The 22,444-nt window shown below is 34.3% G+C and overlaps 1 protein-coding gene across 2 annotated transcripts in view; it reads right to left on the minus strand.

The window, feature by feature from the left end:
• EEA1 (early endosome antigen 1) overlaps window positions 1-22,444 on the minus strand; it is a 124,924-nt gene that overhangs the window by 59,607 nt on the left and 42,873 nt on the right. For both annotated transcript variants that reach the window (XM_043881146.1, XM_043881156.1), the window contains 8 exons: window positions 19,504-19,628; window positions 15,405-15,459; window positions 15,254-15,319; window positions 13,238-13,277; window positions 12,198-12,311; window positions 11,452-11,573; window positions 10,184-10,339; window positions 4,585-4,701 (listed from right to left, as the gene is read on the minus strand). In XM_043881146.1, the coding sequence (XP_043737081.1) occupies window positions 4,585-4,701; window positions 10,184-10,339; window positions 11,452-11,573; window positions 12,198-12,311; window positions 13,238-13,277; window positions 15,254-15,319; window positions 15,405-15,459; window positions 19,504-19,628 (795 nt within the window). The remainder of the gene's footprint in view (window positions 1-4,584; window positions 4,702-10,183; window positions 10,340-11,451; window positions 11,574-12,197; window positions 12,312-13,237; window positions 13,278-15,253; window positions 15,320-15,404; window positions 15,460-19,503; window positions 19,629-22,444) is intronic.

A 22,444-nucleotide genomic window follows, 5' to 3' on the forward strand; every position in this document is an offset into this window, starting at 1 on the left:
TTGGAAGGAAAGTTATGACCAACCTAGACAACATATTAAAAAGTAAAGACATTACTTTGCCAACAAAGGTGCATCTAGTCAAGGCTATGGTTTTTCCAGTGGTCATGTATGTGAGATGTGAGAGTTGGACCATAAAGAAAGCTGAGCGCTGAAGAATTGATGCTTTTGAACTGTGGTGTTGGAGAAGACTCTTGAGAGTCCCTCAGACTGCAAGGAGATCCAACTAGTCCATCCTAAAGGAGATCATTCCTGTGTGTTCATTGGAAGGACTGATGTTTAAGTTGAAACTCCAATACTTTGGCCACCTGATGAGAAGAGCTGACTCATTGGAAAAGACCCTGATGCTGGGAAAGATTGAGGGCAGGAGGAGAAGGGGATGACAGAGGATGAGATGGTTGGATGGCATCACCAACTCGATGGACATGGGTTTGGGTGGACTCTGGGAGTTGGTGATGGACAGGGAGGCCTGGCGTGCTGCAGTTCATGGGGTCTGAAAGAGTTGGACACGACTGAGCAACTGAACTGAACTTGGGATAGCCTAGTAAATTTGAGCACATATGTAGCTCATAACCCAGCAATTTCACATGAGGGTATATAATAGAAATTCTTACACCAATGCATGAGATTTTTATGTGAATGTTTGTAGCTCCAGTACTTGAAATAGCAAGAAAAAAGAAAAAAGTGTGTGAATAAATAGGAAGTATATATGTGTCACTTCTGCTGCATACCAAATAATATAGTTGTCAACAGAGTTAGTTGCTTTTTTCTATGAAACATCATTTTTAATGTAAAGAATGTAACAACAAGAATGACCAACAAACTATGGGAAGGATAGAACTGACAGTATTGGCTGCCAATGATAAAATTCAAGCTTTCAAAGGAAGTTTAGAATTTTAGAAAACTTGCATCCATCACCATGAGCTTGACACTTCTTATACTTAAAGCATATTCTGAGATTGATGGTGATACTGACAAATGTGATTTGTGTTATATTATACAATGAAATGGCCTTCCCTGGTGGCTCAGTTGGTAAAGAATCCGCCTGCAATGCAACAGACTGCCTACAACACAAGAGATGTGGGTTTGATCCCTGGGTCGGGAAGATTCCCTGGAGAAGGAAATGGCTACCCACTCCAGTATTCCTGCCTGGGAAATCCCATGGACAGAGCAGCTTAGGGGGGCTACAGTCCATGGGGCCGCAAGAGTTGGACACAACTGAGCAACTAAGCCACCATAATACAATGAAATGTGTTAATATTTGGAAAAAATTTGCATAACTCAGTGAACCAATATTTTCCACATGACTAATGCATATTACAAAATCATGCCCAGGAAAGACCCACTCAAAAGTTAAGACAGAAGAAAAAATTTCAATGTTACAAAGTACAAAAACTGCCCTGATATCGTTTCAGATTCTACATTGAAATTAACTTTTGAGAAACTATACTTTATCTGGTTTTAGTGTAGTATCAAACAATTTTAGCTACAATTATCTGAAAAGGCTATTAAGATAGGCCTCCCTTTTCCAACTACACTACATATCAGTTAGACTAAATTTTAACACACTTCAAATATATCACAACAGTTTAAATGCAAAAGCAGATATGACAATCCATCTGTCCTGTTATTTAATTAAGCTGTTAAGGCAAAGCTAACAAATTCACAATACTTTTGACTAAAAAGATTTAATAACTCCCTTTCCTCTGGCACCAAAAAGTAAAGACATGGGGGAAATAAATTAATACTAACATCTGCCCTACCTCCAAAACTATTATCTGTTGCTCATCTTTAAAGAAACAAGGTGGAAAATATTAACTTTACAGAACACAGACTAAGAACAAAGTTGGAGGTCTCACAGTTCCTGACTTCAAAACTTAATGAAAAATAAAGTAGTCAAAACAATATGGTACTGACATAAAGAAAGATATATAGACCAAAAGAATAAAAATAAAGAGCCCAGAAATAAACATTCACATACATGGTCAAACAATTTTCAACAAGAGTGCCAAGATCATTCAGTAAGGGAAGGATACTCACTCCTTTCAATAAATGGTGCTAGGAAAACTGGATTTTCATATGCAAAAGAATAAAACTGACCCTTACCTTTAAAAAAATAATTCAAAATGGGTCAAAGACCTAAACCTAAGTTAAAACTATAAAACTATTAGAAGAAAACAGGTGAAAAGCTTCAAGACACTGAGTTTAGCAATGACTTCTTGGATATAACACCAAAAGCTCAGCAACAAAAGTGAAAATAGATAAACTAGATTGTATAAAATTTAAAACTTCTGTGTATCAAATGTGTGATATTGGCAGTTGGTCCCCATTTCTGGATCCAGGTTCCTAAACTTCAGGAATTCCCTATGATATAAGAGCAAGAAAGATATCCTTTGTTAGTCAGAAGAAGCCCTTTATAACCACCTCTGAGTTTGTACTAATGAGATTTTTTTAGAAATTCCAAAGGATGGGGGTTGGTTGACATGGGAACCAACCTTCAAGAAAGGGTTGGAACTTTCAGTCCCACCCTGACCTCCAAGGAGGGAAGAGGGGCAAAAGGCTGAATTAATCACCAGTGGTCAAAGATTCCATCAATCATGCCCACATAGGGAAAGAAAGAGTTTTGAGACATTCCAAGTTAGTGAACACATGGAGAGCACCCAAAGAGAGCATGGAAGCTTCAAACACTTCCCCACATATCTTGCCCCACCCATCTCTTCCATCTCACTGTTCTTAAGTTATAGTCATTTATAGTAAGTCAGTACTCTAGTAAGTAGTTCAGTAAGTACCACAGTAGCTCAGCTGGTAAAGAATCCATCTGCAGTTCAGGAGACCCTGGCTCGATTTCTGGATCGGGAAGATCCACTGGAGAAGGGACAGGCTATCCACTCCAGTATTCATGGGCTTTCCTGGTAGCTCAGATGGTAAAGAATCCGCATGCAATGCAAGATGCCTGGGTTCAATCCCTGGGTTTGGAAGATCCCCTTGAGGAAGGCATGGAAACCCACTCCATTATTCTTGCCTGGAGAATCCCCATGGACAGAGGAGCCTGGCAGCCTCCAGTCCATGGGATTGCAAAGAGTCAGACATGATTGAGCGACTAAGCACAGCACAGCACTAGTAAGTAAAATGTAAAAACTTTTCCCAAGTTTTGGGAGCTACTCTAGCAAATTAATTGAACAGGAGGCTGAGAATTGGGAACCTCTCATTTACAACCAGTTGGTTAGAAGCAAAAGTAACAAGCTGGACTTCAGTTGGTATCTGAACTGGGATGTGTTGGGGAGGGAGGCTGAGGGGTGCTCAGGCACAGCTCTACAGGACGTCACCCTGAATCCATGGAATGTGATGCTGAAGAAGTGAAGTGAAGCCGCTCAGTCGTGTCCGACTCTTTGCGACCCCATGGCCTATAGCCTACCAGGCTTCTCCGTCCATGGGATTTTCCAGGCAAGAATACCAGCTCCAGGTAAATAGTAAGAATTGAGTTAAATGGTAGGACACACAGCTGGTGTTTCAGAACTGCTGAAATACGGAACATCTAAACATCTGATATCAGAAGTGAAGCTGTATGTAGTACAGTACTGAGAGTAGAGGAAACAAACAGGACTGTTTTTTCCTTTATAAAAGGACACAATCGACAGAGTGAAAAGGCAACCTAAAAAATGAGAAAATATTTGTATACCATGTATCTGATTAAAGGGTTAATATCAAAAACATATAAAGAACTCTTACAACTCAACATCAAGAACATGAACAACCCAATTAAAATCATACAGCCAACAAGCATATGAAAAGATGCTCAAGCATCCTAATCATTAGGGAAATGCAAATCAATCATGATGAGTATCACCTTAGCACTCTGTCGGATGGCTACTATTAAAAAAAAAAAACAGATGATAAACAGAAAATAACATGTTGGCTAGGATGTGAAGATGTTTAATCCTTGTTCACTGTTGATGGGAATTTAAAAGGAAACAGCCACTATGGCAAACAGTATGATGACTTCTTCAAAAAACTGAAAATAGAATTACTAGTATGATCCAGCAATTCCATTTCTGGGTATCTACCCAAAAGAACTGAAAGCAGGATCTCAAATAGATATTTGTATCCCCATGTTCAAAACAGCTCTATCCACAAAAGAAAGAGCACAAAGAAGGAAGCAACAGATAGATAATATGATATATACATAAAGTGTAATATAACCTTAAGAAGGTAGGAAATTCTGACACATGTAACATGAATGAACCTTGAGAACAATATCCTATGTGAAACAAGCCAAGCACAAAAAGCAAATACTGTATGATTTCACTCATATGAGTTATTTAGAATAGTAAATTCATAGATATAGAAAGCAGAAGGGGTTTGGGGCAGAGATTCAGTGAATGGGGAGTTGTTTAATAATAACTGAGTTTAGTTTTACAAGATGAAAAAAGCTGGTTGCATAACAATGTGAATGTAAATAGCAATAAAAAATAAACAACACAAAATAAGCCATACTGTACTGTGCCAATATATAAATAACATACACAAGATTAGAATTTAAAATTTATAAAATCAATTCACCATTATATGTAGTTTTTAAATTCTCACCTGATTTTTTTGTGTTAACTCATTAACTGAACTTTTAAGTTTTTGTAGTTCCTGCACATATACAGCAACTTCCTGGGGGCCTTTGGCAAGTTCACTCCTCAGCTGGCTTATTATGGCCTAGACAGGAAGAAAATTCAGAAAACTAAAACAAAAAGGGAAATGGAAGCATCCAGAGGTTTTAAGGTTACATAGATTTTTGTCACTGTTGTCACTAAACTTTAATAATCTTAGAAATTTCAACTTGATTCTTTTTTTACCTTACTACCCCCACTGCTTCCCCACATCTTTTTTTTGCTGAAAATTAGTTTTCAAAATGTATCCAAAACTTTACAACTTCATTATTTAATAATACATGAAATGAAAAGTTGGCATCCTATTTTATGTGTCTGAAACAGCAAACTGCAAACTTAAACTTACTGGCTTTAAATTCTACAATTTAATCCTTCTCAATTTAAAAAGGATATGCAAGTTATATCTACATTTTCTCTCAACTTCTATAGCACATTTCAAAATCATGTTAAATGCAAACAACCAACACAGAATTACCTTTGAAGGTAGCTAATCATTTATTTACTTTTACTGTAATAGAAAGTATTTGGCCAAAGAAGCTGTCAAACAGAAGTTATATATCGTTTCATTAACCTGGGTCTCTCTATGATCATGGATAATAGCTGGGCAATTTGCTTTAATGTGTTTACCATTTTTTAAATGAAAATTAATGTCTATTATTAAAACAATGGGTTAATCACTTAATAAGTAAGGTAAGAGAAAGATAACTAAAGAACCTGGAAATACAAACTTATTATATATGAAAGCTTCAACCACTAAAAAGTGGGCGACTTGTTTTCCTGAAAAGTGATGTTAATAAGAGACCTCTGTATTTCTAATATTGCTTATCAGGTTTACTTTTTACATTCCTAATGTTACAATTATCTTCATTGTCTATATTCTTCATTAGTAAATAAATTTTATAACATGAATACAATAATTATTTTTAATAAACACATCAGCATTACCTATATTGTATATTACAAATGGGTACTTTTGTATATTACAAATGAGTACAAGGAAAAAATCTAAGAAAGCCAGTAATTAATGCCAAGGGATCTTTTGCTCTAGGATTTGTGGCATATTTTTGTTGTTGTTTCAAGGATTCTCACTGTAATAAGATCAAATCCACTGTAAATGGATGACGGTATAAAGTTTTAGAAACAAAACTAGTAAACAAGGCAACCTAACTGAACAATCAAACATTTGGGCTTATTTTAATAACCATAAATAACTGAAATCAGTGTTTTGAGTGTTTTCCAAACTGGTTTGAGGTCAATAAAAAGGTTGACCTCAAAATATTTTCAAAAATTTTGAGGTTTCAAAAATATTTTTGGTAATGGCAACATGTCTGAGATATGTTCATGGCCTGACATTTTAAGGAAAACATGTATATAAAACATATTTCAAAGAAGGAAATGTTTAAATATTCAAGTATTTTCAACTGTGTTCAAGTTAAAGCGTATCTTAACGCTCTGTCTTAAACTGGCTGTGTAACCTTGAAATGTATTAGGAGTTTACTTTAAATTGCTATGACTAACAACTTTGAATCTTAGAATTATTCTCTATTAACATTATGGATGGTAATGAAAATATCAGGAACAATCCAGCTACTTTAAATTACTATGCTTTAATCACCTATCACAAGAAAAATTATATTTAAATCTCTACTTCTATCTTATCAAAGAAATTACTAGAGTTTTTCACACATAATAAATAAGTATGTACTAAAATGCAAATTTTGAGTATATTTCATTAAAATACCATGATTCCACATTAAAGATTATAAGATTAACCATGTATAACATATATCCAGTATCTATTCTGCTGATGAATTCCAACATGCAAAAGAAACTAAACAAAGAAAATGTAAAGCAAATGTATCCAAAATTATTTGTTATATCTTACAATGTATCTGTTGTACACTAAATACATATTTTTTAACTTGAATTTTTAAAAATACAAAAGCAAGCACTTAAAACTTTTTAGTTTACTCAAGGATAAAAAAGAAAGATGTAGGAAGAGTATACACCTAAAGATGAATTTTAGTTATGGGTAAGAGAAGAAAGAGGAATGAATCACAGGAAGCTTTCCCTCTCTACTGTATATTGAGTCATTTTAACTTTTTACAATGATCATGTATTATAGCTCTATTTTTAAAAAATTAAGATTGAAGAAAGACAAAATTTCTAAGGAAATACACTCACTATTGAGATACCACTTTAGGTGAAATTCACAAAGAAGGTTCTGCAAGCCACACAGACAGTCCTCACTGGTGGACAGGACAAGCTCATCCGTGCCCAGAGGCTTTAGCACTTGACCTCCTTCCTCCTGGGAATGCTGCTCCCAGTTCTTCACTCTGCTTCCTGCTTACTTCCTTCTTCTCCCATGGATCCTCTTTGAGGATACCTTTCCCTGATCACCCTATCTAAAACTGATCCACATTATTGCCAGCCCCACTACTGCCCATATCCTGCTTGGCTTTTCCTCATAGCACTTAGGATTAGCTGACTTTCTATTGTGAGTTGGTTTATTTCACATTGTTTGGCTTCCAAAAGGAATACAAGCTTTATGAGAGCAGGCACTGTATCATATTCACTATTCTATTCCCCACATGTATACCAGCTGCTATCACTCAGGCATTCAAAAAATACTCACTAAAGAGAGGAGTGATTCTCCCAGAAGTTAACAGATACTTGCACAGTATCTCTGCACATGGAAACAAATATATAAGACCCTATAAAATAATGTGCATTTCCTTGAAGCCACATTACCGAATTTAACATTGAATTTTTACTAAAAAATTTCAAGTTACAAAATAATTAAGGAAGGATATTTCAAAACTTCCTGCTAGTGCTTTAGGATTATAATTATTGTCCTAATGGCCAAATACTTTTAGTAAATGATCATTTTAAAGATGGTTAAAATTTGGCTTGATTAATAAAACAAAAAGGAGCATATATTTGAAGTTCTGAGATTGTCTTAAAACACAAAATTGCCATATGGTGCTAGAAGGTACTACATTAAAAACAGTACTAATATGAAAAGTCTTCCATAAAGACATTACCTCAAGTTTAAGCATCTCCATTAGAAAGCAGAAAAAATAAAATGATGGATGAAACATGGGAAACAAAACTGACGAAAGTACACACTGAACATACAATAAAAAGTACAAACACTTAATCTGATCGCTTACACTAGCAAGTTTTAAAGACATTTAAGTGCTCTCTTTAATAACCCTGAATGAATGTAATATTTATTCCATCTCTTTGTAACCTTCTTAGTTTTAAAAATTAGGATTCAAATGAAGATATTTGGAATATAAATAAAATTCATCAAAAATCATTTCCATTAAAGACAACACCAAATATGTTAGTTACAGCTCTGACATTTTTAATAATGCAGATTTACAGGAATAATACTTTTATTAACCTTAATTTCTGATCTAAAGAAAAGTTATTTTAAAATACTTTTAAATGCTTTAGACTGAGTTATTTTTCCATATGCTTTTCAAAATAGATTTTCTAAATGACAACAAATTCCTAAGTTATATTTTTAATGAAAGGAATGGAACATACTTAACAATGTATATCAGATTATGTATCTTGAACCTTGACTAGAAATAGAAAACAAATCATTGCATTTTTAGCTTCTTTAATTCCTTTTACTGTTTTATTTCTGATGTCATTGTTTAGGTTCAGAAAAGCAGTAATACATATTTTTTTTCTTTTAGTTCTTTAGGTTATATAATTCACTAACATAAGTGAAAATAAATAAAACTGAATTTTAATAAAATACACACCATATACTAAGGAGTAAGTAGAAGCTAAAAACACAGTAAAAAACAAATGAGATGGAATATTTAGACAGTCATTTTTTCATATGGAAATGGTATGGGACGCAACTCCAAAGTATTTTAAGTTTTACTCAATACAAATATGCAGTATGTCAAAATGCAAAAAGTAGTAACAGTAAGCATTAGTTTATGATTAATAACACTAATTTACTTCTAACACAATCACCAGACCACCAAAAATGGGACACGACATGATACAGAAAGACATAAGCTTCAAGATAGACTTGAGTTCTAATCCTAGCTTCTTTACATTAGGTGCATGAACTTGAACAAGCTATTTAATCTCATTGAAGCCCAGATTCCTTAAATATAAAACAAACTTAATACTTAACTTACAGGGTTAAAAGAAATTTCTAACCTAGCATTTGAATGGGATTTTTTTCCCCATGAAACTTCTCTGATTCAGCCTCTCCTAGATTACACATTAGGAGATTTTTATTGGCTTTGATAAGTTCATGAACTCCCTAAAATTATTTGAAAATTTGTGGGACTTTTATTACTGGGCTACAAAGATCATGTTTGGGAAATCTGCACCTGAAGTTCATCAACTTGAGAGTTTGAAATGTTAACCATTACAAAGACTCACATGCCTATGTGTGTTGTACCCATAAACTTTCACCAATCCTCCACTGATAAGACATAGGAGAAAGTGATAAAAGGAACAGATGGATTATCTATAACATTTATACTCCATAGCTCATTAATAATTATGAATAGTGGCTGAAAAAATCTGAGATGCAAGTTGAAATGTCACTATAACTTAACTTTTAAACTGAAAACATGGAAAACACAGGTCTATATCATATAAGGGAGTTAAGAACTATACACAGTAGTAGCTATAATAAAAATACCACCTATGATACAGCAAGATAGACAAATGCCAGCATTTTTAAGCAAATATATTTACTACATATCCTAGAACTTGTCATATGCTGACAATTATATAAGGGATTGACAGGCAAAAGTCATGTAATAAATAAAAGAACTGAGAATGTTTATCCTAGAAAAGAAGAAAATTCAGAGTAAATATGAACAGTCATCAAATATTTCATGTGGAAAAGAACAATTTATTCTGTGTAATATTTGAGAACTGGAACCAGTTATTGTAAATTATAGGGAAACAAATGCCAACTCCATGGAATGGCGGACTTAGGAAGAAATGCGCAACCCCTACAACACATGCCAAGAGTTGCAGATCGCTTATCAGAGACCTATGAAGGGAACTCCTAGATGGAGTGTTAGACTAGAAGATTTTTAAGACTTCCTTAAACCACATAACTGAATAATTGATAAATGAAAACCAAGTCTAATAGATAATAAGTCTTAAATATTTTTTCTAAGCAACATAAGTAATACAAATGAAGAAAACGAAATCATACTTCCTTTACCCCTACCAAATTGAAATACATTACTACTTATTAATCTGGAGCAAATTTAAATATTTCTCCACAATATACATTATTTATTAAACAGAGTAATACTCCTTTATGCAAACATTCTTCTCTAAGCGTCCAACTTCATAAAGCAAAGATAAAAATATTATCAGCCCATAGTGACTATATACAGATATTATTGAGACCAGATGAAAGAAAGGCAAGTAGTGTTTGAGTCACTCAGAAAAATGCTGGCGTTACTCAACAGTGCATATTAAACAAGTTAACATCAGTCTTATTTAAGTGCACTAAATTTCATTACCTCTGAGTTAGTATATTCTGTTTGTAACTTTTTGCACTCGTCTTTGAGTTTTTCAGATTCTCTCTCACGTTCCAAGGTCATGTTATCCATTAGTGTTTGAACTTGGACCAGTTCTTTCTTTAACACAGCAACATCCTCTATTCCAGGTCTCTGAAGCTGTGAAGCAACACATTTTAGTTAAAACAAAACAGTGAAACTGTTTAGTGAACAGACATTTTTAAAATAGTTTTACTACTAAGAAATAAAATAAAACAATCTTCTAACATCAATTACTAGATTCCAAACATTGAACACAGATGTTTTCCCCCAACAATCTTTATCCTTTTTTCATAGAGCTAAATAAGAGCTCTCTCTCATATTTACAGTATTACCACTCACGGTACAAAGTAGCAAATTTGCAATTATCCTTAGCGTTTTAACTGCTTTCCTTTCCTTCACAAACTACACCCACTTCAAATAACAATCACTTGTTAATGCTAAATCCCTTCTTTTTTTATCCTATGAAACTGGTAATAAAATGAAGGAGCAGATATAAACATAATTAGGGTTTGCTGCAGATTGTATCTAATTGATTCGCATATTCATATGTTTATTGCGTGGTAATAAAGGACAGAAAGGAAGCAAGGACAGATCCAAGATTGTTAAGCCTGGGGAGAGGATTAAAAACATATGGCAACAATGACAGGAACATGGTGACTTAATGTTACACTTGTTGAATTTGAAATGAAAGCTGGAAATGCAATTAGAAGAGTCCTTGTGGCTGTTGCTCAGTCACTAGGTTGTGTTCAACTCTTCACGACCCCATGGACGGCAGCCCGCCAGGTCTCCCTGTCCGTCACTATTTGCCAGAGTTTGCTCAGATTCATATCCAGTGAGTTGGTAATGCTATCTAACCATCTCACCCTCTGCTGCCCGCTTCTCCTTTTAGAAGTGTCCTAGATGGATTTACAAAACTAAAGTTCAAGGAATGGTAAGATCAGAGAAGCTGATATGGAAACTACCAAAAATGACAGGTGACATTAAAACAAAAACAATAAAAATGTTAATGTCATAATGTATCATAAAATTCCATTCTTACTTTAAAAAAATCATCTATAGTGTACACACACACACACACCTATATATATATATATATGTAAGTGGTAAAACTACAGGGAATTTTTTTAAATTTCCTCCATTCTATTCAAGCTATACTTTTAAAAATGTTTCATCAGCATATGTATTTCATTTATCCATTTCAAATAAGGTACATCCTAATAAATGGTTACCAGTTCAGTCTTTAGATCTTGAATCATAGCTGCTTCTTTGTTTAATTCTTCTGTTAGATGTGTCACTTGCTGTTCGGCTGCTTCTCTAAGACTCCTTTCTTCATCATATTTTGACTTTATATCTAATTAAGGACAGTTACATAGATGACATCACATTAATTCTAGAGAAGATAAGTTATAAATTCTTGTATATCCAGTGCCTATCTAAATATCACTCTAATTCAAATTCACATTCCTTTGATAACCATAAATGTACACAATAAAATTATACTTCTGATAATATTCAATGATAAATGATCAAATGTCTTTGTCTACATAAAATCCACTCAATTACTAAATTAGCATTTTAATGTATACTCAATCACATATAATATTTTACCTAAAAGCATGTAGTTGAAAAAATTACATGCAATTCCTAGCATAACCAAATGTTAAATCCATACCATATCATTTAACTTCTTCAAAATGTTACTTGTCAATCTTTAAGCATACCTCAAAAATTCATCTTCTCTAAAATTCAAGAAGAATTTTACAGGGAAAATCAGTTCTTCAAAGGGAGGAGGTGGGAGAACAATTAAAATAACTTACACAGCAACTCTTATCATTAAATGCCAGTAATCACCACAATAGTCTATATAACAAATGCTTTAATCACACTAAAATACAATGTTTATCTATACAAAATACAATGGCAAAAAGGTAATGAGACTGATTTACTGGATAAAAAAAATTCTGAATTAATTTACCTGCAATTTCAGTGGCAAGTTGGGCTGCTTTCTGTTCAAACAAATCTTTCATTTGTTTAATATTAAAATTTTCTGTTTGGGCTTCTTCTAATTGTTGCTCCAAAGACTGTAGTTCTACAGAAAAGTAGTTATTCAAATACAGTGTGAATTACATTTCCTAACCTGTTATTACTTATAATCACTGTAGGAGTTAAAGACAATCAACATGATCTACTAACCAATTACAAGTAGAGTATCTTCACATTTTAAGAATTAATATCTTCACATTTTAAGAATTAATCATATCTCAAAAAAAAAAAAAAAAAAAAGAAGAAGCACAGCCAACACATTTAAGGCCCAAGTCAAAGTTTACAAACATGTAAAACAAATGAAAGAAATATTTAGCAATCATACCTAAAATATTTATAAATACTTGTTTAAAGAGTATTCTAATTTCACATTTCACAGTTACTTTTCTGTATCTGTCAACTGACCAAAAAATGTATTTTGTGCCTCTGATGAAATGTTTTGAAATTAGAAATGTCTTAAGAACAATCAAGGTCTTAAATAAAATAATCAATTAAAATATGCAGTCAGTTCTTACTACTTCATTCTCATAAAGGAACTTCAGAGAGACATTAAATACAACAGCTAATCTCAAAATATCATTTTTATTATTCATTGAGCACTCCTCCAGTTAAAGTTCATTACAAAGATGCTAATCTCATTTTTTTAATTTCAAGAGGAAAAAAAGTACATCACTGTTTAATATAGATCTAAACTTTCATTAGCCACCATATTAATGTAATATTTCAAAAGTGTGTAACTTCAGAATATAATGAACTATAATAGATTAAGATTTCAATAACTGATTAAATTACAAAGTTCACAGGTAATAAACACTCTCAACCTAGAATATGACTGTTACCTTCACTGTTTCAGTGCCATGAAGTAAAACCATAAAACAAAATTCATGTAGCAGGCATCAGAGGAAAAGAAAGAAGTAAAAAAGGGATGACAAAGAAGAAAAATGAAAAAAAAACAGCTTTAAGTAAAGTTACCTGCTGATGAATCAGCCACTAATCCATCAGGTTTGGACTCCTCAACGAAAACAAAAAACATAAACAAATGTATTAAAAGGAAAAGACTACATTGTTACAATTGTCAGTGTGAAAAAAAAATCTCTGAAATAGATTCTGTCAGGTAAGTGGCAAGATTTTAATGAAAATCAAATTTTGGCCTACTTACATCCTTCTAGATGTCTAAGATACCACTAGGCTGTCTGGCATAATAATTTAACTGCAGCTCATTGCCTCTAAGAATTTGTTAACATATTAAATTTTCATGAGCTTTACCAACATGGCATCTTAAATTCCATAAATTCAGTAATAACATAAGTTATTATAATGGAATTGGTTGCCATGCCCTCCTACTGGGGATCTTCCCAACCCAGGGATCAAACCCACGTCTCTTATGCCTCCTGCATTGTCAGGTAGGTTCTTTACCACTGGTGTCATCTGGGAAGTCTCTACTATAAAGGTAAAATAGTCATCTCAAATGTAGTAAACAACTTCCTGTGTTTTCAAGTACAGAAAATAATATTAATACAGTACATGTTTGATTGTTAATGGCATCCACCTATAACATGAGTAGGTGAACTGTAAGTATTTTAGATTACTAAAACCCTCTTTAATGCACCTTCAATTATAGAAGCTGAGTAGTAATAAGACTGATATCTTGTTATCCATTTATTTTTCTTTTCTAGTCCAAATGACAAATTTTGGGGAAAAGACAAAAAGGCAAAGATGACTGGGAGTCATGTGCTAAGATGTCATGTGCTATCTTAATGTCTAAGATAATGTGCAGAGGGATCACTATTTTATAAAAGTATTAAAGCTATTGTTAAAGGGTGTCATTTTTATTCACAGAAATGAAAACTATATATATATTTGGTAAAATTCATCATTCTATGATTTTTTACGTAATGTTCATATAAAAGTCAAAATAACTTTAGTATAAAAATCATAATATGTTAAAACTTTTTTTAGAAAATACATTAAAGAACATTACATATAATGAATCTGAAATATCATATGAAATCACTCAAAATAACCACTTTGGATACTACAGTGATTTTCTTGTTCTTTTCTGTATATATTATTTTTATGAAGTTAAAGTTGTATGGTATGTACACATCTGTGTACAAAGACACAATATTTGTCTTTTGAAATCTAACATGAATACAACAGTTTTCCCATGCTTTCAAACAATCACCACTAATATAAACTATAAGCAGTTAATAATAGTTCTTTCCCTACTAATAGACATTTTAGTGATTTCCAATTTGTCACAAACACAAGTACTTTGAAGTGCTTCACTATTGTTTGAACCTGTATTTTTTAACCACTTACATGTATTGTCAGAAAATAAGAATAATGTGGCCTGGTATGAAAAACAAATCCATAGGTAAATGATTCTTTTGGCCGCACTGTAGCATGTGGGATCTCAGTTCCCTGACCACGAATCTAACCTGCGCTGTCTGCAGTGGAAGCACAGAGTTTTTAACCACTTCAGGGAAGTCCCATAGGTAAATGATTCTTAATGGAACACGTTTTTTTTTTTTTTTGTTTTTTTTTTTGAGATTCTTCTTTTTTTTTTTTTAATTTTCCTATTGCTTTTATTTTTTTTTTCATTTATTTTTATCAGTTGGAGGCTAATCACTCCACAACATTGCAGTGGGTTTTATCATACATTGATATGAATCAGCCATGGATTTACATGTACTCCCCATCCTGATCCCCCCTCCCACCTCCCTCTCCACCCGATCCCTCTGGGTCTTCCCAGTGCACCAGGCCCGAGCACTTTTAAGGAGTTACATCTGAGCTTTCCATATATTAGTTATATTGGTTTGTATTCATTTGAATTTCAAAGGATACATATGTAGGCTACTAAGCACAGAGAAACAATTAGGAAGCTATTCATACCATGCCACTTGTTTACAAAAAAGCATTATACTTAATTTAAAACAATGAAAATGAACAACCAATAACACACTTTAAGTATTTAAAAGCAATTACTTGCTGCTGCAGCCCTTGAAATTTTTCTAATTCTTTCTTTAATTCTTCTGAGTACCATTTTTCTTCCTAAGGAAAGAAAAGGTTTTAATCAGCAAAGGTTTTACTTATCTGATACACTGAAAATAAACAAGAATAATCATTTTTATTTTACCTTAAGTGAAGCCTGCAGGTCTTGGACCTCTTGTCTGAGTAGTGTTATATCATCTCTAAACATAAATTGGAAAAAAGGAATTAATGGTTAATTTGCTTTAACAAATCATGGCTAGTGAATATATATTAATATTCTAGTTTTCCTAATTCTTAAAAAGATACTATAGATTTTATATTTAGTGGCATATATATAGTCCTTGGGAAAATAATTTTATTCCTAAGCATACTGTCGATCAATGGAAGAACACATCATGGAAACAATAAAACTGACTGTCAAGTACTGAGACAAAAGCAAAAGGTCTCCCATTAATTTATCAGCAATAAGCATCAACAGCTTCCTATTGCAGTTAGTATAAAATCTAAACTCTTTAACCAGGACCATAAGAATCTGCACAATCTAATCCCTACCTTACCACTCTCACCCTCATTCACTTAGCTCTAGCAATGCTGGCTCCTTGCTGTTTCCTGAGTCTGAAATGCTCTTTCCTGTCAAAACCTCACCTTCTGTTCCCCTTCTCTAATAGTCTGACAAACAATGGTTGAGCAGACAACTCGAAGCCCTTATGCAGCAGAGATTCCATGAGAAAACACATTTGCAATTATTCTCCTAGATATGAAGAACATATCTTATCCTCTTGGATTATAAACAGCAGAAAAAGGAACTCTCCTTGATCCAGGCTGCCAGGGTAGAAGACTGCAGTGAGCTGACTGGGAATACTCACGTGCACCGATTCTAGTACAAAGGGGAAAGAACAGGATCAGTTCTAATGATGCAGCAGACCGAGTCCACACCAGCACAAAGCATATCAGAAAGTAAAACATAATGGGACATACTGTAGGAAAACTGTTCTCTAGGATGGGAGTGAAGATAGGCTGAAGACACGAAGTCAGCTTCCCCTGTGAAACATGGTTAACAGTAGAGAAGGAACCTCTACCTTTCAAAGCCATTCAGACGCAAAGAATTCATTATTCAACAGAACTCGTCTATGCCAGACTCTCAAGTCATTCAGTTTAATGGGGGAAGAAAACACATGAAGAGTAACAGGCCATTAGTTCTACAAAGAAATGAAAACAGAAGCATAAAGATAGTGATCACTTCTACCTAGAAGCACTTCATGATGGAGATAAACTTTAAGGTGTCCTCTTTAATCTCTGAATACAAAAGTAAAACTAGATAATACATTCCTGTTTTTTTCTTGTCTCTTAAAATTTGCCTTTCTATGACACTTTCATGAGTTTTCATTCTTCTGTTCTCTGTGTGTGTCCCCACCCTTCCCTCTCTCTCCTCCACGTGGGCCTATGAACTTATTCAATTTGGAGAAACCACAGGCTAACTGGAGAAATCTTGGTCTTAATATGTGTATAAAAATGTGTGTATAGGTTTTAAGTTTTCCCTACTCTTTATTAATATTCCAACTCCATGTATAAAACAAAATGATGAAGAGATGAATTAATAACAATATATAGGAATGGCTCATATTAAATTGAATGAAATTGCAAGGGAGATAATTTTAATTCAACTTCCAATTGGGTGCACTCAGTTACTCCAATTAATCTTTCAAAAAGTGCCACTGAATAAATTTTTGAAAGTAACTTGTCTAGCAAAGAAAATCTTCTGAAACATTTAACAGATCGAACAGTCTAGGATATTGACAAAAGAAAATTAGGAAGCATCTATCAAAATTTTAAAGGGAAACTTTATCCAGAAATCCCATTTCTGGAACTAGATCTTCCAGATACAATCAAATACATGCAAACAATATGTCCACAGGGACAGATACCACCACAACATTTATATGTACAAAACACTGGAAATAGCCTGAATACTTGTCAACAGGAGAATGGTAAAATTTCATGCAGTCATTAAAAAGAATAAGATAATTATCTACAATGATAAGAAACAATCCATAGATACAGACAGAAACAAAAGGTATAGGACAATGTAGAACTGCTCATTTATGTAATTATATACATTTATACATTTCTTTATATGTACACAGATATAAGCATATTGCATATATGCAGAGACTATTTTTCTGTACTAATCTATACAAAAAAGGTCTTAATGACCCAGATAACCATGATGGTGTGCTCACTCACCTAGAGCCAGATACCCTGGAGTATGAAGTCAAGTGGGCCTTAGGAAGCATTACCATGAACAAAGCTAGTGGAGGTGATGGAATTCCAGCTGAGCTATTTCAAATCCTAAAAGATGATCCTGTTAAAGCACTGTACTCAATATGCCAACAAATTTGGAAAACTCAGAAGTGGCCACAGGACTGGAAAAGGTCAGTTTTCATTCTAATCGCGAAGAAGGGCAATGCCAAAGAATGTTCAAACTATCGGACAATTGCACTCATTTCACATGCTAGCAAAGTAATGCTCAAAGTTCTCCAAGCTAGGCTTCAAAAGCACATGAACCAAGAACTTCCAGATGTACAAGCTGGATTCAGAAAAGGCAGAGGAACCAGAGTTCATATTGCCAACATTCATTAGATCACAGAGAAAGCAAGAGAATTCTGGAAAAACATCTGCCTCATTGACGATGCTAAAGCCTTTGTGTGAATCGCAATAAACTGGAAAATTCTTAAAGAGATAGGAATACCAGACCACCTTTTCCACCTTCTGAGAAAGCTGTATGCAGGTCATGAAGCAACAGTTAGAACCAGACATGGGAAAACAGACTGGTTCAAAACTGGGAAAAAGAGTATGTCAAGGTTGTACACTGTCACCCTGCTTTCTTGACTTATATGCAGAGTACATCATGTGAAATGCCAAGCTGGATGAATCACAAGCTAGAATCAAGACTGCCAGGAGAAACATCAACAACCTCAGATATGCAGATGATACCACCCTAATGGCGGAAAGCAAAGAGAAACTAAAGAGCCCCTTTATGAGGGCAAAAGAGGAGAGTGAAAAGGATGGTTTAAAACTCAACATTCAAAAAAGTCAGATCATGGCATCTGGTCCCATCACTTTATGACAAATAGGTGGGGAAAAAGTGGAAACAGTGACACATTTTATTTTCGCGGGCTCCAAATCACTGTGGACAGTAACTGCAGCCATGAAATTAAAAGACGCCTGCTCCTTGAAAGCAAAGCTATGACAAACCTAGACAGCATATTTAGAAGCAGAGATATCACTTTGCCGACAAGGTCCATGTAGCCAAAGCTATGGTTTTTCCAGTAGTCAGGTACAGATATGAGAGTTGGACCATAAAGAGGGCTGAGAGCTAAAGAATTGATGCTTTCTAATTGCAGGGCTGGAGATGACTCTTGAGAATCCCTTGGACTGCAAGGAGATCCAACCAGTCAATTCTAAAGAAATCAAACCTGAATATTCATTAGAAGGACTGATGCGGAAGCTCCAACACTCTGGCCACCTGATGCAAAGAGCCAACTCACTGGAAAAGACCCTGATGCTAGGAAAGACTGGAGGCAGGAGGATTGAAGGCAGAAGATGAGATGGTTAGATAGCATCACCAACTCAATAGACATGAGAATCCCGGAGATAGTGAAGGAGAGGAAAGTGCTGCAGGCCATGTACTGGCAAAGTCAGGACGCAACTTAGCAACTAATCAGCAACAGCATAGCAACAGAATAAAATCAAGCTTTCTTCCTTAGTGGGAATTTAAGACAAGAGTTCTCACCAATGGAACAAAAGCAAAGTTAACTGCTGAATCCTATTCTAAGTAATTATATTTTAGTTTAATTGTTAAAATGGTCAGGTAAAATTGCTATGAGGCGGAATGTGTTTTGTTTGTTTGCTGTTATGTTGGTGAACACAAAAGACAAATTTTTAAACAAAGCATATCATTCTTTAATAAGCAGAATATGCTAAATATACTTTAACCTTTTTAAAAAAAATCACAATCTTTATTAAAAATATAACGTCTGAAACATACTATAGATGTTGGTATAGCTCATTATTTATCAAGGATTGAATAAATTATAACAATAAAAGATGAAAACTATGCTAACTGAAGGTAGATTTAAATCAAAAAATATAAACACACTACTCTTCAAGAACTAAGTATTCATGATTAAAGAATGGTAACACGTGCATTTGTTACATTACACTTCAAAGCTAGCATACTGTACCGCTTCAGAGCCAAAGCTTCTCCTCCATGACTTGAATCATTACCAGCATCATGGACTGCCTCATAGTGTTTGAAGAGTTCATCAGCAGATCCAAGAGATTTCATACACTGCGGACATATGAAACCCTACAGAAAGAGGTAGCAAAAGGTTTCAAAATAGCATTTTGTATTGCAAAATAATCATTCGTATGTTATGAAATGTAGTCAAATGTAACATTCATACCAACAAGGCCATTAAGTAAATTGTAATTTACAGTGCAAAGCCTAAATTCTGGTATTGTGCAAAGGTACATCACTGCCTATCCTGGTTGCAGCTTACAAAATATTTTTTAAGACCCTTATAACCATCTTTTAGGTTGAATAAATTAATGGCTATAGTACAGAATTCTGAGAAGTTAGCTCTAACCTAGAAGTCTAGTTGAGAAGACATGCCATCAGATCCTCCATCTCTCTAAATATCTCCCACAGTAAAACAATATCTGCTACAATCTACTGCACAGGAATGACAACCAAAAAACTAAGAACATGAAGCAATCTGATCACTGAGGGAAAAAGGTAATATAAATAACCCGTAATTACCACAGAGTATGTGCTAATCAGTAAATCCCTTGCTAACCTAAGATTAACACTATAAAAGCTTAAAGTTAATAAACAGTCCTATAAAATCTTAAAAACTTAGTATATGGTTATGGTATATAAGGTCCTACATTTGCAGTCCCCCAGTGACTCACCCAGTGTAATCTCAGGACACTTTTACTCTATACAAAATGCTTCAGCTATACTAAAGTATCTATGTTTCCCTGAAAACATCATGGTGTCTCACACTTCTACACCTCTGCATATATTGCTTTTTTCCTCCAGCATTACCATCAGGCTTCCCACGTGACTGGCTCAGTGATAAAGAATCTGAATGCTAATGCACGAGATGTGGCTTTGACCCCTGTGTCAGGAAGATCCCTCTGGAGAAGGAAATGGCAACCCAGAATTCTTGCCTGGCAAATCCCATGGACAGAGGGGCCTGGCAGGTCACAGGCCACGGGGTGGCAAAACAGTGGGACACAACTCAGAGACCAAACAACAACAACAAATAATATAACACAACAAAGCTATTCTGTGTTTCCCTAGTGACTAGTGTAGAACTTTGAACATACCATATACTCTCTACCCTGTGTATCTATTTAATGAAATACAAATGAACCTAGCAGGGCATAACTTTGCAGGAAAAAGAAAAAAAAACAGAAAAGCCTAACAGGTTGCAGATTATAAAACCTTCCAAGGGATAGACTGAGCTAAGTAATAAATATTCCAGACACACAAAAACTAAAAATAAATGTATTACTTCTTCTCCTTTGTGGGTGCTATACAAATAACATACCCTCACATCACTTATTCACATTATATGGCAGATTCAAGGCTCAATGAGGATGACATTATCAGACAATTGTATAATAGAAGTATATATAAAGAACTATAGGAATACAAGAGAAGTATCCAAATCTGACTATTAAGCAGTTAATACTGCCCCAAAAATCCACACACACATACATATGTGTTTGTGTATATGTTGACATATGTCTATATGAGTCACTAGAAATAGATCTAAATAGGAATTTACTTGTCAGAAAATAAAGGCACTCTAAGCAAATAGGGGAGCATGAACAAAGGTATAGAAGAGGTATAAAATATAGTCATGCTGTATTTGGAAAACAAAGGTATGTTCTGATCACAGAGCCAGAGCGAAGGGCAGGGGCACTGTTAAAGGTGAAGGAAAGCAATGATCTGCTATGGAACACCTAAAATGAGCAAAGACTGCGGTACTGAGGATGTGCCTTTGAACATCAGAATAACGCCCTTAGGATCCAGAGACACGTGATGCTCGGCACTGTCTGTATTAGTCTAGCTGGTGTGACACTCCTGTTTGAAAGCCATCAGTTATCTACCACCATGCTTAATAATGGCTCTATATTAAAAGCTTTCTTGGGCATTCTTATAACTTCTGCCCAGTAAATAAAGTACCACACTTAGTTAACATGCTTTTAATGCAACAGCACATAAACCCCTATAATATTTAGCTTGGCATTTCTCTTGTGTCTCAGCTTTTGCTAGTAACTAAAAAGCAAATAATACTGTTCCTCAGGGAATCCACACCCCAATTATGTTATTTAATCCTCACAGTTTTGGCTTTCTGACTCTTGTCTTTACTTTCAGGTTTTGTCTCTAGATACTTAAAAGATGCCAAAAAGCTAATGATCACATGAAGGTATGTCATACCTTCTTAACGCTTCTAAATATTATCAGGTTAATACTCCAGAAAGAACTGATTCATCCCTAAAGAGAAGTTTTAGAAATTCAGTAATACATTTTTAGCTGCAGAAATATTCCATCTAAGTGAGTTTTCCATGGGATTAGACACGGCATGTTTAAATAAATCTTCAATTTTAGGACATTTCTGATAAAAATAATTCTAAAATATATACATGCTCTTCCTCAACCTTCTTAATCTGATGATATTAAACCTTTGCTTAATGTTCAGGAGCATAAATATTAATCATTGAATGGGTGCCTTCCACTGTATTAATTTTGGCAAATCTCTAATTCCTGTGCCCACATTTTCTAGTCTTTCTTACACCCTGTTCATCTTTCAAGAATTATTTTTAAAACTTACTCACATAGTATTTCTAGCAATCCTAGCCTGACATGGATGGGAAGACTAGATTAAGCGGAAAAACTTTATTAAAACCACATCACTCACTTAAAACAAAGTATATAAAGTAACCTCAGAATGAGTATCTGAAAGATGTCCTGTGAATAGAGTGCATGATCTTTTAGTTCATGGACTCTGTGATGCTAATTCTGGATATTAAGAGACTCCTCTATTTATTTTTTCTAAACTTCTTCATGGGAATTGAGGTTGCTAGATAACTTACAAACAGTAAAACAGC

This window comes from Cervus elaphus, chromosome 3 (genome assembly GCF_910594005.1).
Source record: "Cervus elaphus chromosome 3, mCerEla1.1, whole genome shotgun sequence".
Classification (NCBI taxonomy): domain Eukaryota; kingdom Metazoa; phylum Chordata; class Mammalia; order Artiodactyla; family Cervidae; genus Cervus; species Cervus elaphus.